The sequence below is a fragment of the Hippopotamus amphibius genome, chromosome 15 (genome assembly GCF_030028045.1).
Source record: "Hippopotamus amphibius kiboko isolate mHipAmp2 chromosome 15, mHipAmp2.hap2, whole genome shotgun sequence".
Lineage (NCBI taxonomy): Eukaryota > Metazoa > Chordata > Mammalia > Artiodactyla > Hippopotamidae > Hippopotamus > Hippopotamus amphibius.
Window position 1 is genome coordinate 16,484,242 of NC_080200.1, and position 15,801 is coordinate 16,500,042.

Sequence of the window (15,801 nt, forward strand, 5' to 3'; positions counted from 1 at the left end):
GCCCCTCGCTCAACCTCACACCGGTCCCAAGTTCACTGCTGTTTGTGCTAAGTGCCCACGTGAGCCGGGCACTGGGTGGGATGACAGCTAGGGGAGCCACCGCCATCCACAGATCTGCCCTCCGTGAGGCCTTCATGTGCCAATTATTGAGCACCTACTGTGTGCCCTGGGCTAAGCGCTCTACACAATTTAGCTTCTGTAATCAGCACTGCCCCGTGCGATGGGCGCACATCTGTAGCCAGCCCTCCCTGAGGGGAGGTAAGTCCAGCTCTGTGAACACCCAGAGTGAGACCCCCCTGCCCCTAGGCGGTCTTTTCTCCTCCCTTGGTCTCGGTATCCTCCTCTGCACGATGGGGATGTTGACATGAGGTCATATGCAGCTGAGATCAGCTCTGGGCACAGACCAGGGGCAAGTGGGGAAACTGAGGCCCAGCAAGGCCAAGGACGCCCGGTCACCTAGCCGATGCACCACCCAGTGTTAATCAGAGAGGCCCAGACGTGCCTTGGTGCCCTCCCCCTTCCCTTCACAGCCCTGGTGGGAGTGTTGTGATAACCCACAGCCCCTGTTTCCTCCTGGCCAGGAAGGAGCCAGGCAAAGGAAGTATTAAGAGGAGTAATATAAACACTCTCCCCCTCCCCCCCGCCACGGCGAGGTCTAGAAGGGGCAGCGGCCACCACCCAGAGCAGGCCAGCCAGAGGAACAGCGCTGGTGCACCGGGCAGACACCGGGAGGAGATGGGCTTGGCGATGGAGCACGGGGGGCCCTATTCACGGGCAGGGAGCAGCGCGAGGGGCTGCTGGTACTACCTGCGCTATTTTTTCCTCTTTGTCTCGCTCATCCAATTCCTCATCATCCTGGGCCTCGTCCTCTTCATGGTCTACGGCAACACGCACGTGAGTACCGAATCCAACCTGCAGGCCACCGAGCGCCGGGCCGACGGCCTGTACGGCCAGGTGGTGGGGCTCACAGCTTCCCAGGCCAACCTGTCCAAGGAGCTCAACCTCACCGCCCGCGCCAAGGATGTCATCATGCAGATGCTACTAAACGCCCGCCGTGACCTGGACCGAATCAATGCCAGCTTCCGCCAGTGCCAGGCGGACCGGGTAAGGCCACCAGCTGGACACTCACCCCGGGGACCCCGGGGCTGGTCACCTCACCTCTCGGAGCTTCACTTTCCTCTGTCATGAGATGGGGACAGTCACGGCCCCTACATTTTGCACGATGAGCCCATGTAGAGAAGCAAGACGTATTTTCTATATCTCATGCAATATTTGGGACATACTTAGACTAAACAATGATTTGTGGTCGATCTGAAATTCAAGTTGAAGTGGGCATGTGGTCTGTTATCAGACCTAGACCGCGACTTAATATACATAAAGCTCCCAGAATGTACCGCTACGTATTAGCTGCAAATATGAGAGCTGGTTTAATAGACGCTCAGAACATTGGCTTCTTTGTAATTGGCATGCATAGTTCAGGTCTGCCTGAGGCTGGGTGTCCGCTTTGGAGTTGTTCTCTCTTCATTGAATCCCAGGCGGTAGGGAGAAGCTTCAAAACCCTTTTGCAGAGGGGGAACGGGAGAGGTGGTGGCTTCGGGGCTGAGGTGGGGATGGGAGCAGAAATAGGCAACCCTGGATCTCGTGGAGACTGTCACCCCCTCGCACCGCCAGTTTCTCACTCGACAAGGTCCCCTGTGTGCTCACACACGCACACAATTCCTCTGAGGAGGTCCTGCTCTTGGGCGACACGGAGGAGAGGGTGCCTCCTCACGTCTTGGCTGGAACCGGGTGAAAGAGGTGGGTAGGGGAAGGGAAGGGTGGAGGAGGAGGGCAGCCTCGCTCTCTCCCACAGGAGGTGTCTGGGCTGTTTGGGGCAGGGGACAGTGGGAAGAAAAGGCCTTTTCTGGGGCTTCAGACCACGCAGCCCCTGGGCAAGGAAGGATGGGTACAGCCCCTCAGAACTGCCCAGGCAAGGGCGGGGATTCCCCCCGCTCATCCTCCCAGGGCAGGGAGGGTCCCCATTAGAGCCTCAGAATGAGGCGAGCCCCCCTCAGACCCCCAAAGGAGGCACGTCTCCCCTCAGACCACAGGGCAGGACCATGTACCCCCTCAAATCCCCCCCCCCCACCCCAGGCCAGGGCGGCCCCCTCAGACGTCTCAGTTCCTGGTAATGGGCCCATTTGGATCTTTCAGGACACGCATGGCCTTCCGGTCCAGGAGCCATTCGGAGTCGCGGGATTATAAAGTTTTATCTTTTTGTTCTTTGTTTTTGGCCATGCTACACCGGGATCTTGGTCTCCCCCCAAGGGATTGAACCCGTGCGCCCTGCAGTGGAAGCGCAGAGCCTTAACTACTGGACCCCTAGGGAAGTCCCTTTTTTTGTTGTTTTTGTTTGTTTTTTGTTTTTATCATAAAGTTTTAGACACTCACACACATCTCCAAATCCTGGACGCCCTCATCATAGAATATTAGAAATCTAAGAATCTGGATCTTTACAACTTTAAATGTGAAAATCATAGCTTTTTTTCCCCTTCCAGTTGACAGATTTCCTCTGGCCTGGAACCCCTCAGGGTTTTCTCCAAGGACCCCCAGGAAGCTAAGCGAGCGCTGGTGTTGGGGAATAGCCTCCCCTCTGCCACCGCAGCCCCGGGTGTATAATGGTAGCAAGTACGAATCTTGATCTTTCTCCGATCCTGGTGGTGTTATGAGAAAGAATTTTTCTTAAATTCTCTGCAAAGGCAACGGCATTTCTGGCCCTGAGACCAGAAGAGAAAGGCAAGATTAACTCAGTGGCGTATTTTTAGGGTATGCCCCACTGCTTGCCTGGGTTAAGGCAGCACCCCCACCCAGGAGGCATGCAGGAGAGGTTTTTTTTTTTTTTTTCATGGATTTTTCTTTATTCAGAATTTGTAATAATCTTTTTGTTGATCAAATTATCCTGAATTAAGCCAGTAGGAACACCCACAATCTGGCTCCTGTGTCTTTTGACAGAACCTCATTAGTCTTTGAGAGCTGCCTTACTTTTATGTCCTAACAAATATTCCAGAAAACCCTTCAGATTGTTTATACTTGTTTACTAATCAGTTAGTTCTCTTCCTCTGAATCCAGGGCAACTGTGGCTTATGAAACTCCCTTATGAAAGTAAGGGAGAGACTCCTGAATTACCTCATAAAGATGTACCTGAACACTCCCTAACCAGAGAAGATACGTTTTTTGTATTGTCAGATTGTATTAGTTCTAAGTAAATATTACTCTTCTCATCACCTGGACATCTGGAAATCTGTACAGAAAAATACTTCTGTGTATGAGGGAGCCACTTCCTCCAACTGTAGAAAACCTCTTTCTCACTGCATCTTTGATCCAACTCACACCCTCAGATCTTCCCTTTCTGTAGTTAAGGGTTCTGAAGGCAGAAGTCACTGGAACTTCCAGAGCTATTTCTGTCCTCTGCCATCCCCAGGTCATTTGCACAGGGCCAGCTTCCCAAGGAGTAAGGACAAAGCATGACAGAAAGGCAGACCCTCTTCACCCTTCATACCTTTGCTTGTTATATTTCTGCAGAGGGTTCTGTTCCAAAGTTTGAAAGTCACACCATTTGTTCATAGAAACTTACACAAATTTGAATCCTCTCTATTTTTTCTTCATCTTAGATTTTTTGACAATTATTTTAATCTTTTCAAAAACCCAGCTCTTAGTTTCATTGATCTTTCCTATTGTTTTCTGGTCTCTGTTTCATTTTTGCCCCGAACTCACATTTCTTATTTTCTCCCCCCCTTTTTTTTTTTGAGAACTTTTATTGAGATACAGTTGACATGCAATAAACTGCATATATTTAAAGTGTAAAAAAAAAAAGAAAAGAAACTTATACAAAAAATTTTATAAAGTTAAAATAAATCCACATGCCATACAATTGGCCCATTTAAAGTGTACATAATAGGGACTTCCCTGGTGGTCCAGTGGTTATGACTTGCACTTCCACTACAGGGGGCACAGGTTCGATCCCTGGTGGGGGAACTAAGATCCTGCATGCCATGTGGTGTGGCCCCAAAATAATAATAATAATTAAGTGTACATAACAGTGTACACTTAAAAAGTGTAGATGAAGGAAAAAAGGAAAAAAGTGTACATAACAATGACTTTTAGTCCATTCACAATTGGGCAACCATCAGCACAATTCAGTTGAGAACATTTTTATCACCCCCAAAATAAACCCCATCAGCAGTCACTTCCCATTTGCCCTCCCCCAGCCCCTGACAACCACAAATCTGCTTTCTGTTTCTATGGATTTGCTTACCCTAGGTATTTCATTTAAACAGAAGCATGCACTATATGACCTTTTGTGACTGGCTTCTCACACTCAGCACGATGTTTTCAAGGTTCATCCACATTGTAGCGTGTGTCAGTGCTTCATTCCTTTTTTTTTTTTTTTTTTGGTAAATACACCTTGACTTTATTTATTTATTTATTTATTTATTTATAGCTGTGTTGGGTCTTTGTTGCTGCACGCTGGCTTTCTCTAGTTGAGGTGCACTGGGGCTTCTCTTCATTGCAGTGCGTGGGCTTCTCATTGCTGTGGCTTCTCTTGGTGCAGGGCATGGGCTCTAGGCGTGCAGGTCTCAGTAGCTGTGGCACATGGACTCTGTAGTTGTGGCGCATGGGCTTAGTTGCTCCACAGCATGTGGGATCTTCCCTGACCAGGGAATCAAACCCGTGTTCCCTGCACAAGTAGGCAGATTCTTAACCACTGCGCCACCAGGGAAGTCCCTCCATTTCTTTTCATGGTCAAATAATATTCCACTGTATGGATGGATCACGTTTTATCCATTCATCTGTTGATGAAACACTAAGGTTGTTTTTACCTTTCGGCTACTGTGATTAGTGCTGCTGTGAATATTTGTGTGCAAGTTTTTGTGTGAACATATGCTTCCATTGCTCTTGGGGATCTATACCTAGGAGTGGAATTGCTGGGTCACAGTGTAAGTCCATGTTTAACTTTTTGAAAAACCCCCAGACTGTTTTCCGCTGTGGCTCCACCATTTTTGCAGCCCCAGCATTTTTGCAGCCCCATCAGTATTGCCTGAGAATTCTGTTTCTCCACATCCTTACCCACGCTTGTCTGTTCTTGGGTTTTGTTTTATTTATAGCCATCCTAGTGGTTGTGAGGTGATATCTCGTTGTGGTTTTCATTTGTATTTCCTGTGACTACAGATGGTGAACATCTTTTGATGTGCTGGTCGACCTTTGGTATGTCTTCTCTGCAGAAATGTCTGTTGCTTTGCTTATTTCTCAATCGGGTTGCTTTTTATTATAAATTTCTAAGAGTTTACTTTTATATATTCTGGTTACTAGTCTCATCATCAGAGACGTGATTTGCTAATATTTTCCCCATCTTTGGGTTGTTTTTTCCCTTTCTGAATGTTGTCCTTTAAAGTACAAAAGTTTTTAATTTTGATGAAGTCCAATTTATCTGTTTGTTCTATTGTTGCTTGTGCTTTTGGTGTCATAGCTAAGAAACCATTGCCAAACCCAAAGTCATGCAGAGTGAGCACCTATGTTTTCTTCTAAGGAGTTTAATAGTTTAAGCGCTTACGTTTAGGTTTTAGACCCATCTTGAGCTAATTTTTGTATATGGTGTGAGGTAGGGGTCGAATTCATTCCTTAGTAAGTGTTTGTCCAGTTGTACCAGCACCATTTGTTGAAAAGAATCTTCTTTTCCATGAAATAATCTTGGCACCTGTATTAGTTTGCTAGGGCTGTCTTAACAGAATACCACAAGTCAGGTGGCTTAAATAACAAGAGATTTATTTTCACAGAAGCACAGGGTCAAGATGTTGGTGGAATTGTTTCCTTTCCAGGGCCATCAGGGAAGGATCTGTTCCATGCCTCTCTCCTTGGTTTCTTGGGGGGTTTTGTTGTTGTTGTTTCTTAATTTATTTTTATGGCTGCATTGGTTCTTCATTGCTGCACACACGGACTTTCTCTAGTTGTGGTGAGTGGGGGCTATTCATTGTGGTGTGTGGGCTTCTCAGTGCAGTGGCTTCTCTTGTTGCAGAGCACGGGCTCTAGGCACGCAGACTTCACTGGTTGCAGTGCATGGGCTCAGTAGTTGTGGCCCTTGGGCTTAGTTGCTCCACAGTATGTGGGATCTTCCCAGACCAGGGAATCAAACCCATGTCCCCTTCACAGGAAGGCAGATTCTTAACCACTGTGCCACCATGGAAGTTCCTCCTTGGCTCATTGATGGCTGTCTTCTCCCTGTGTCTTCACATCCTTTTCCTTCTGTGCATGTCTGGGTGTCCAGATTTCCTCGTATAAGGACCCCAGTCATATTGGATTAGGGACCACCCTAAGGACCTCATCTTAACTTAACCACCCCTTCAAAGACTGTGTCTCCAACTACATTTACATTCTGAGGTCCTGAGAATTCAAGCTTTCAACATAGAAATTTGGGGCAGGGGCCACAATCCAGCCCATAACAGCATCCTTGTCAAAAATCCATTTTTGAGGGAATTCCCTGATGGTCTGGTGATTGGGACTCCGAGCTTTCATTGCCAAGGGCACAGGTTCAATCCCTGGTTGGAGAAGTAAGATCCCCCAAGCCACACAGCGTGACTAAAATCCATTTTTGATTGGCCATAAATGTTTTCAAGGTTCATCCAGGTTGTAGAATGTATCAATGCTTTGTTCCTTTTTATTGGCAAATAGTATTAATCATAATACTGGGTATTATTAGTTGACTAGAATGCCTAGGGAAAGAGGTAGAGGTTTTTTAACTTTTTTTTTTAACTGAATGAAAGATCCTTTAGATTCTATAGTGCTTTACAATTTTCAAGTTTCACACTCACGATTTCATATAATCCCATAATAATCCTTTTTTTCAATCTCCTCCCCTATATTGCCCCTCCCCCTCTCCCTCTCCCCACTGGTAACCACTAGTTTGTTCTCTGTATCTGTGTCTGCTTCTGTTTTGTTATATTCACTAATTTGCTGTACTTTTCAGATTCCACATATAAGTGATATCATGCAATATTTGTTGTTCTCTGTCTGACTTAGCTCACTTAGCATAATGCCCTCCAAGTCCATCCATGTTGCTGCAAATGGCAAAATTTCATTCTTTTTTACGGGCTGGGTAGTATTCCATCGTCTGTAACCATAACAACTTTTGAAGATCAGACCAGCATCCCCTATAAAGAAGCCATGTCCTTGTGAACTACGCCAACACAGACCACCTGGGGGCTGGATCTGGGGCCCCAGCCCTGAGGGTCTGGGCAGCCCTGCGGGCAGGGAGTCCCACAGGAGCCGGACACTGAGCTCTGTCTTGTGTCTCATCCGGGCAGACGATCTACGTGAACAACCAGCGATACATGGCTGCCATCATCTTGAGTGACAAACAATGCCAAGAACAACTCAAGGAAAGTAACAAGAGCTGCGATGGTGAGTGGGTTAGGGTTAGGGTTTTGGGCAGTGGAGAGCAGGGTAGCCGGCTCCCCGCCCAGTCTCGTGGCAACCCCCAACCTTCCTGACTCTTACGGTCCTATACCCCTAGCTTTGGCCCTCACACTGAACCAGAAAGCCAAGACCCTGGAGATGGAGCTGGCAAAGGAGAAGGTGGTATGTACCAAAGACAAGGACGGCCTGGGCCTGGGCAAGCGAGTGACGGAGGATCAGCTGGTCGAGTGCAGCAAAGCCCGGGAGCAGCAGAGGCAGGAGAGACAGCTGGCCGAGGACCGGCTGCAGAAGGTGCAGACCCTCTGCCTCCCGCTGGACAAGGACAAGTTTGAGATGGAGCTGCGTAGCCTCTGGAGGGACTCCATCATCCCACGCTCTTTAGACAGCCTGGGCTACAACATGTACCATCCCATTGGCTCAGAACTGGCCTCCATCCGGAGAACCTGCGACCACATGCCCTCCCTCATGAGTACCAAGGTGGAGGAGCTGGCCCGGAGCTTGCGGGCTGGCATTGAGCGCGTGACCCGTGAGAACTCGGACCTCCAGCGCCAGAAGCTGGAGGCCGAACAGGGCCTGCGCGCCAGTCAGGAGGCCAAGGAGAAGATGGAGAAAGAGGCTCAGGCCCGGGAGGCCAAGCTCCAGTCTGAATGTGCCCGGCAGACCCAGCTGGCCCTGGAGGAGAAGGCGGTGCTGCGGAAGGAGCGAGACAACCTGGCCAAGGAGCTGGAGGAGAAGAAGCGGGAGGCTGAGCAGCTCAAGATGCAGCTCGCTGTCAGCAACTCGGCCCTGGACACCTGCATCAAGGCGAAGGTGGGTCAGAGGGCCCTGGATTCAGGTTGCGTTGGGGGTGGGTCTGGAGACCAAGTTGATGGAGATGTTGAACTTGGGTTGGGTTTGGTTTTTTTGAACTTGGTTTTGAGGTTGGCTTCCTAGTCTAGGTTGGGTTAGTTAGGGCTCACTAGAGAGTTTCACTGGTTTCACTGATGTTAGGATTGAGGCAGAGCTTGGAAGGGGGATCAGCATTGAGAAGGGGTTATGACTGGAGGCGGAAGTAGTGTGGCTGTCCAGTCCAGTATTGAGTGAGGGGCAAATCTAAAATTGTGGTTGCTTTGGGATCGGGGTGAGTTGAGGCATTGAGGGTGGATTTAGGCTGGAGGCTGGGATCAAACATGGGTGACTGTGGGTCTAGAACTGGCTTTAGGATTATGGGTTGTGTATTACATAGGATTTTATTGGCATTAGGATTGGGGTGGAGTTTGGAATTGGGAATGACATTAAGAAAGGGTTAAGGATTGGGGTGGAGTTTAAGGAGGTGAGTGGATCTCAAAATTGCCTTAGGGTTAAGATGAGGGACTCATCCAGCGTTGGTGTCAGGGTTGGGGTGGATTTAAGTTGAGTTAAAGTATCGGGGTGCTGGGTAAACGATTGGGTGTGATATTGGGGTTAGGGTGAGGGTTAAGGCAGGTCTAGAGAAAGGCTCCATGTGGATGTTAAACTTGCATTTAGAGTTGGGTCAAGGTGAGTTCTTGGTGACTCCTGTGTCTAGAATTGATTTGGTTAAGGTTAGGGTTCCATGTACGATTTCGTTAGTCTTAAAATTAGGTTGAGATTGGAGTTTGGATTTTGAGAAAAGGTTAAAAATTGGGTCTGGGGTCCCATGCGGGGTGGCCATTGGGTCCAGGTTCCGGCGAATAATTAACCTTGAGTTTCAGTGGCTTTGGGATTCATTGAGTTGAGGCTGGAGTTGAGACTCAGGTGGGTATAGGTCGTTGGTGGGTCTAGAGATGATTAGAAGTTTGGGGCCAAGGGCGGATTCAGAACTTTGTGGGCATTAAGAATTGGCATTGACCATGGGTTAGGAGTTGAGACTGGGCTGTGTTTAGGGTGGCTGGTTGAGGTTGAGTTGGGCTGGCATTGGGATATATCTGAAGTGAAGGATTAGATGACCCTGAGTGAGAGCAGGGTTCGAGTGAGCGTTAAGACTGGGTCTACAGTAGAAACTGGGTGGATGTTGATCTTGGGCTGAGGCTGGGTTGGGGTTTTAGCTCAGGTAGAGGCTGAGGTCTAAGGTTGAGTTGGGGTTGAGTGTGGTATTGGGAGGGTATTTATGGACGGTTGTAGTGGAGTACAGGGCTGGAGCTGAGGGAATGGTGTTGGGGGAGGGGGTGTTGTAGGTTTTTCATAGCCGCCAGGTCTAGGGTATGGGTTGTGGTCAGAGTTAGATGTCAAGTTATGGTAAGATCAGGTTTGTCATTGGGATCGAGTTAAGGTCCGAGTTTGATTCTAAGGGAGGTTTTGTTTTCAGGTAGGAATCCGATTTTAGGTGATTGAGTTCAGAACTGGTTTTGGATTTCAGGTTTGGAGAGATTCGCTCAGGGTTGTTGGAGGGATGGCGTTGAGAATCAAGGTCCAGTTGGTTTATAGAGCGGGTCAGCTTCAGTCTGGAGCGGAGCTGGGTTGGGTCGATGGACTCAACGGGGGTCTTGGATTGGAGTCAGGTTGGCACTGAGGCTGTAATGGAGACCGAGGCAGGACCCCTGCAGAGTCTCGGCGGTGGGGGGGCTGCCAAGGGAAGCCAGTCCCTGCTGCCCCCTGTCGTTTGAGGGCAGGTGGCTGCAGGTGATTATATATCTGTCATCAGATGTGACTTCTCCATAGGTATCTGTCTGTTTCTCTGCCCTGGAAGGAACTCAGGTCTCCAAGGGCGTGGGGAGGCAGGAAACTCCCTGGGACTCATGTTTGGGGGCCCTGGCCTCCACCAACCTCCCTTCACTCTTCTTCCCACAGTCGCAGCCAATGACTGTGCCAAGACCTGCAGGCCCTGCCCCGAACCCCCCGCCCATCGGTGAGTGACAGAGGGCAGAGCCAGGAAAGGGGGGTGGATTCCACCTTGTACCCCGGTTTGCCAGCTCATTCCCTGGTCTGGGGGCGGGGGGTGGGGACGTTACGAAGGCATTGGATCAGGGCTGACCTCTCTCTCTCTATCCCTCTCTCTTGGCAGACCCAGCTAGCCTGGAGGAATTCAAGAGGAGGATCCTGGAGTCCCAGCGGCCCCCTGCGAGCAGTGTTTTCGCCTCAGCCTCCAGGTGAGGCTCTGGACAGGCTGAGACAGTTCAGTCTCAGGTTTTGGACTAGGCTGGGTACAGGACTAGGGGTGGAGGGAGGCTCAAATCACACCTGTTGTTTCCTTAATTGAGCACTTGCTGTATACCAGGCCCTAGGCTGGGCCCAGGGGACACAGCCATGACCAAGATACACACAGTTCCATTCGTGAAACTCCTTGAGTAATGGGCTAGAGAGGCAATGAAGGAGGCAGGGTAAGAAGAATGACCAACAGCCTACCATAATTGGGCGCTTACTGTGATCTTGGCGCAGCCCTAAGCGCTCTGCCCAATTAACTCATTTAATCCTTAGAATCCTAATCCGTGGGTGAGCTACTGTTATCCCCATTTTCTGGATGAAGCAAATGAGGCACAGAGAGGGTATGCATTGTGTCCCAGGTAACACAGCCAGACCTGGGACATGAATGCAGGCGATCAGACTCCAAACAGGCAAGGGAGGGCCTGGGTGAGGAAGAGAGCTTTGAGCTCGGGGCTGGACAGGAGCTGGCCTCGGGGAAGGCAAGGGGAACAGTGCTCCAGGCGGCAAAGGCCCTGTGGCCAGACTAGGGTGGCGGAAGTGACTGGAGCCGAGAAAGGGGAACAGGGAAAGCAGTGTCTGAGTGTGACCCTGGGCCTCTCACTCCACCCTTCTGAGCTGCACTGTCTACTTCTACAAAAATGGGGGTCTCTGAAATCAAGGGTATGGAAAGGCTTTGCCAACTGTAAAGTGCTGTCCACACGTGGCTGGAGCAAGGAGCCCGGGGCCTCAGTGGGAAGTATCAAGGGTGCCTGGCACACGATCAGGTCACGGCTCCATGCCTTTGCCCGCCTCCCCGCCTCCCAGGGTCCAGTCATCCGTTGGACGACACCCTGTGCGTCACGGGGAAAGTGACTCAGGCCACACGGCCCCAAGAACACCCTGTGCTCCCTCTAGGAGCTGCTACACCCACCCCCTTTCAGGACCACACTGCTGACCTAGGAACAGCGTCCCATTTGCAGTTTAGGACTTGAGGTTCAAGGAAGTGTGTGGGATTTTTTTCAGATCCTTCCAGCCCCAAAGCCTGTGCCGGCAACAGTTTTGCTACCAGGCTATTGTCAATAAGTCTATTTCAGCCCCAGGGGGCTCAACAAAGCCCTTGGGGCCAAAAAGACTTCCCAAGGTCTGTCACTAACTCCCCAGGGTCCTCCACACCCAGCTCCGTCTTCACTATGCCTCTTCTTACATATTCCCTCTGACAGAGCGCTCACCCCCTTGCAGAACTGGGTCCCCCAGCTCTGGATGGCTCTGCCTGGGAGAAATCCCTTCGCCTAGGGCAGCCCATAGAGAGGGAGGCAAGAGGGTAGGGAGAAGACACTGCTCTGAGCAAACAGACTTTTCCTCTCTCCATCTTGGCGTGAAGCCATCATGGCAAGGAAGGAGGTTCTATTATTATCCCCATTTCTCAGAGGAGGGAACTGAGGCCCCAGGGAAGTGATCAGCCCGGGGTCATGCGTCAGCAAACCAGGGTTGGAGCCAGGCTCGCAGTCCAAGCCTGTCCCCGGTCCCGTCCCAGCTGAGAATGGGGAAGCTCTTGACGTTGTTTACCCCAAATAATGTACCCCACCCCCCGCGGAGGAAACAATGTGTGCTTAAGCCTGGGCCCCTCCTGCCTCTCTCTGCTGGATCACAGGAAGGGCCTCTGGCCCGTGGTCTCCCGCCTTAATTTGCCTTCCTCTGAGAGAGGGGCTGTGGATGAGCAGGCTGGGGTCTTCAGCTCTGGGTTGGAGCCTCAGCTCGGCCAGTCACTCACTAGACAGCCAGTGAATGACTGAATCGTAACATCCCAACAGGTGTCTCTAAACAGAGTCAAGGCCTGGCATCAAACCCCCCCCCCATCCCATGATGGGGATTGTTGATTCCTTTTCCACTCTTATTCCTTCCGGGCCTTAAGAAAGTCTGCGCTGTTGCTAACTTACCCTAATGCCTCCCAGACCCTTGCGTCTCTCCTGAGTTCACAGAGGAGGGCAAACCAAGGCTCCGGTGTCAGCTGGACTTGAGGAGAAGGTCTTGCTTTTTGATTGAACATTTTTAAGTGGTTTTCTATTAATGGCAAAGGCACCGGCTGGCTTTCCTTTACTTGATAAGACTGAGTATCCTTTGGAACTCCGTTTATCTAAATTAAAAACCCGACAATGGACGTGAAGACAAATATTAAGTAAATATTGGTTGAGGGGCTACCTGGCTGGAGATAACCAAAGTTACAGTGTTGAAGGTTGAAGATGGGAGTTCAGTCCTGGCTCTGAGCCGGACATGCAGGGGGCGTCGATTCAAGTTCACTGCCATCACTATGACCATTTGTTTTTTCATTCAACCCATGTTTCTTGAGCAGCTGCCGGGTGCTAAGGACACAGGGAGGAATAAGGCACAGAAATCCAAATCCCCACCCTTGTGCGGGTGACAAGGAGACAGATGACAGACCAGATGAGTGAGCCGTGATACGGCCCCTTGGTGAAGAGTGAGACAGAAAAATGGATGAGGGAGCTTGAGGAGGGTGGAATTTTCCACAAGGGGGTCCAGGGCAGGCTTCACTGAGGAGGTGACATTTGAGTAGAGAACTAAAGAGGGTAAGGGAGGAGCCATGAGGGGATTCCCAGAAGGGTGCACCAGGTGGTGAGCACAGCCTGTGCAAAGGCCCTGAGGCAGGACCATCTGTGACTGGTGAGTGTGAGTGAGGAGGCTGGTGTGGCCGGAGCAAGTGATCAAGGGGAGAGTGGGAGGAGGTGACGTCAGGGTGATGACCGGACAGGTCGGCTTTGGGTGCCCTAGGAGGGCTGTGAACAGCAGAGGATGTGACCCAACTCAAGTGTTCACAGGCTCATTCTGGTCCCTGTTGTGGGGGGTGAAGGCGGGAACCTGGGACCAGGATGAAAGTGACTGCCCTGGTCCAGATGAGCCGATGGAGCGTAGGAGCCCCAGTCTCTGAAAATGGGCAGGGATGACCCTCCTTTGCAGACTGGCAGGCAGGAGTGGTTAAAGAATGTCTGTCAGAGCTGGCTCGGAGCCCGTGACTCCTGGTAGAGGACAGAGGCTGGAGCTGGGAAGGAGGGACCAGAGCCAGCCAAGGAACGTGAGGCTGCGGGGGCCCCAGGGAAGAGCCAGGGAAGGAAGGGAGGGGGCCAGCGGAAGCAGGACTTGGCGGAGGCCCCCGCCTCCCCCATCAGGAAACAGCCTCTGCGCCAACCTCTGACCCCTCACGAGAACCTCTGCCAGGCCAAGGAGGGGGAAGGGCATCCCAGACAGCGGGATGGCTCCTGCAAAGGCAAGGGGGAGGGGCGGAAGTGAAGGGATGCTTCTGAGAGTTTGGGGGGTACTTTGGCAGGTTTTGATTCCCCGATGGGGGCGCCGGGTGGGGGCAGACTGGGTGGAGCCTTGAATGCCAGAGATAGACGATCTGGCTTTGTGCTGGGGGCGCTGGGGGGCCATGGAAGCATGTGAGTAGGGGCAGGCTCATTAGAAAAACCCTCCTGGGAATGAGTGAGGGCCCAGCTCTAGGTCAGTTCTGTGTAAGCAAAAGAGGGAAACTGAGGCCCTGGCCTGGGGGGCAGGGGGGCCAGGGGCTTTGGGCAAACACACCCAGGATCCCCAGGGCTTTAGGGAGCAAAGGGGAGAGTCAGACAGACTGCAACAGAGGCCTGGATCACAGGAGGTGGGCTCTCTGAACCTCAGTATCTTCATCTATATAACGGACAGGCACACATCTCAGTCCCACTGTCCCACCGCGTTTCAACAAGAGAAAATCTAACAGGAGGTTGGAGCCAGAAGGAGCCCTAGGGTTCCTGGGAGCAAGAAGGGGCCCAGGGTAAAAGGCAGGCCCAGGTGAGGTTTGTCCTGCCATCCGTCTGACCAACTGTTGTATTCCCATCTCCTTCCCGCCCCAGTGGCTGAGGAAGCTCTAGGCTCTGAGGACCGAGGGGTGGCCCCGACTCACCTGTCTGGAGACTAGGTGCAGCGAGACGCCCACGGCGAGGGATGCAGCCAGGGTGGAGTCAGATGACCTCCCGCACACACACCAAAGTGGGCGCCCTTGGCCTGCATCCTCTGCTCACCCTCCCCGACACCCCACCCACACTCCCTAATGCTCTCTCACAGACCCACACCCACACCACAAAATCCCTCACCCCTAGATGCCATGACGACATCACAGATGCAGTGACATCGCACAGACGTGGTGGTGATGTCACATAGAGACAAGGTAATGACATCGCAGAGATACACAGCAACATCACACACACACTTTCTGCCCAGCCCTTGCCCAAGTCACACCCCTTTGTGCATGCGGGCCAAGGCACCCACAGCACCCTCTCATCCGGAGCATCTTAGCGCTGCAGGTCTGGGGAAGTGAGAGCAGAAAGACGTTCACCTCTGTCCTCCCCTGAGAGTTTCCAGGCCCCCGTGAGAGGAACCATCTGGTCCAAGAGACCGCCCCAGAGCCCGAGAGGGCACTGCCCCTTCACTCTCTCTCCCTCCCATATCCAGCCCTGCCTGTGGCTCATATAAATGTTAGTGGCACTAAATAAATGATATCAAATCCCTTCAAAGACTCCAGAGTCATGATTTCTGCTTTGAAAAGGCACCACCACGCTCTGAGTGAGAAAAGAACTAGAAATAAGAGGAAAGCTCAAGAATCCCACCCCCAATGTCCCCAGGTCAGAAGACCCTTCAACCTGGAACAAACGTGGGTGGACACCAGCTTCCCCCAAGGTGTAGGGATCTCCACATGTGAAGAGAAATGGCAAAATCATAGTCAATAAGGGTTTCGTGCAATGCCTACAAATTTGTAGCCCCATATTGAGACAGTGTTGCCAATTTAGTGTTTTTTTAAAATAGCAGATTTTTTCTATTTTTTTTTAAATAGCAGATATTGAAATAGTGGTTTCTTTTTGTTTATTGTAGTATCGTTGATTTACAATGTTGTGTAAGTTTCAGGTGTACAGCACAGTGATTCAGTGATACTATATATATGTAAATGGCAGTTTCTTGGACTTCCCTGGTGGCCCAGTGGGTAAGACTCCATGCTCCCAGTGCAGGGGACCCGGGTTTGATCCCTGGTCAGGGAACTAGATCCTGCATGCATGCTGCAACTAAGTCCATATGCTGCATCTAAAGATCCCTCATGCCACAACTAAAGATCCCACATGCCACAACTAAAGATCCTGCATGCTGCAATAAAGATCCCACGTGTTGCAACTAAGACCTGGAGCAGCCTAATAA

General features: G+C 51.0%; 1 protein-coding gene across 1 annotated transcript; it reads left to right on the forward strand.

Annotated features, from left to right (window-relative positions):
* Nucleotides 1–648: 648 nt before the first annotated feature.
* On the forward strand, nucleotides 649–15,117 carry PLVAP (plasmalemma vesicle associated protein). Its single transcript, XM_057710528.1, has 6 exons — nucleotides 649–1,104; nucleotides 7,338–7,434; nucleotides 7,547–8,259; nucleotides 10,237–10,294; nucleotides 10,451–10,535; nucleotides 14,469–15,117. Exons 1-6 carry the CDS (start codon nucleotides 736–738, stop codon nucleotides 14,473–14,475), a joined length of 1,329 nt encoding a protein of 442 aa, XP_057566511.1. The 5' UTR covers nucleotides 649–735; the 3' UTR covers nucleotides 14,476–15,117.
* Nucleotides 15,118–15,801: the final 684 nt, after the last annotated feature.

What these genes read in the sequence shown, in the direction of transcription:
- PLVAP (XM_057710528.1), top strand. Translation starts at nt 736, where the DNA reads ATGGGCTTGGCGATGGAGCACGGGGGGCCCTATTCACGGGCAGGGAGC. An exon ending in ACACCTGCATCAAGGCGAAG is followed by an intron (nt 8,260 to 10,236) that starts GTGGGTCAGAGG and finishes TTCTTCCCACAG; the next exon opens with TCGCAGCCAATGACTGTGCC. An exon ending in CCCGAACCCCCCGCCCATCG is followed by an intron (nt 10,295 to 10,450) that starts GTGAGTGACAGA and finishes CTCTCTTGGCAG; the next exon opens with ACCCAGCTAGCCTGGAGGAA.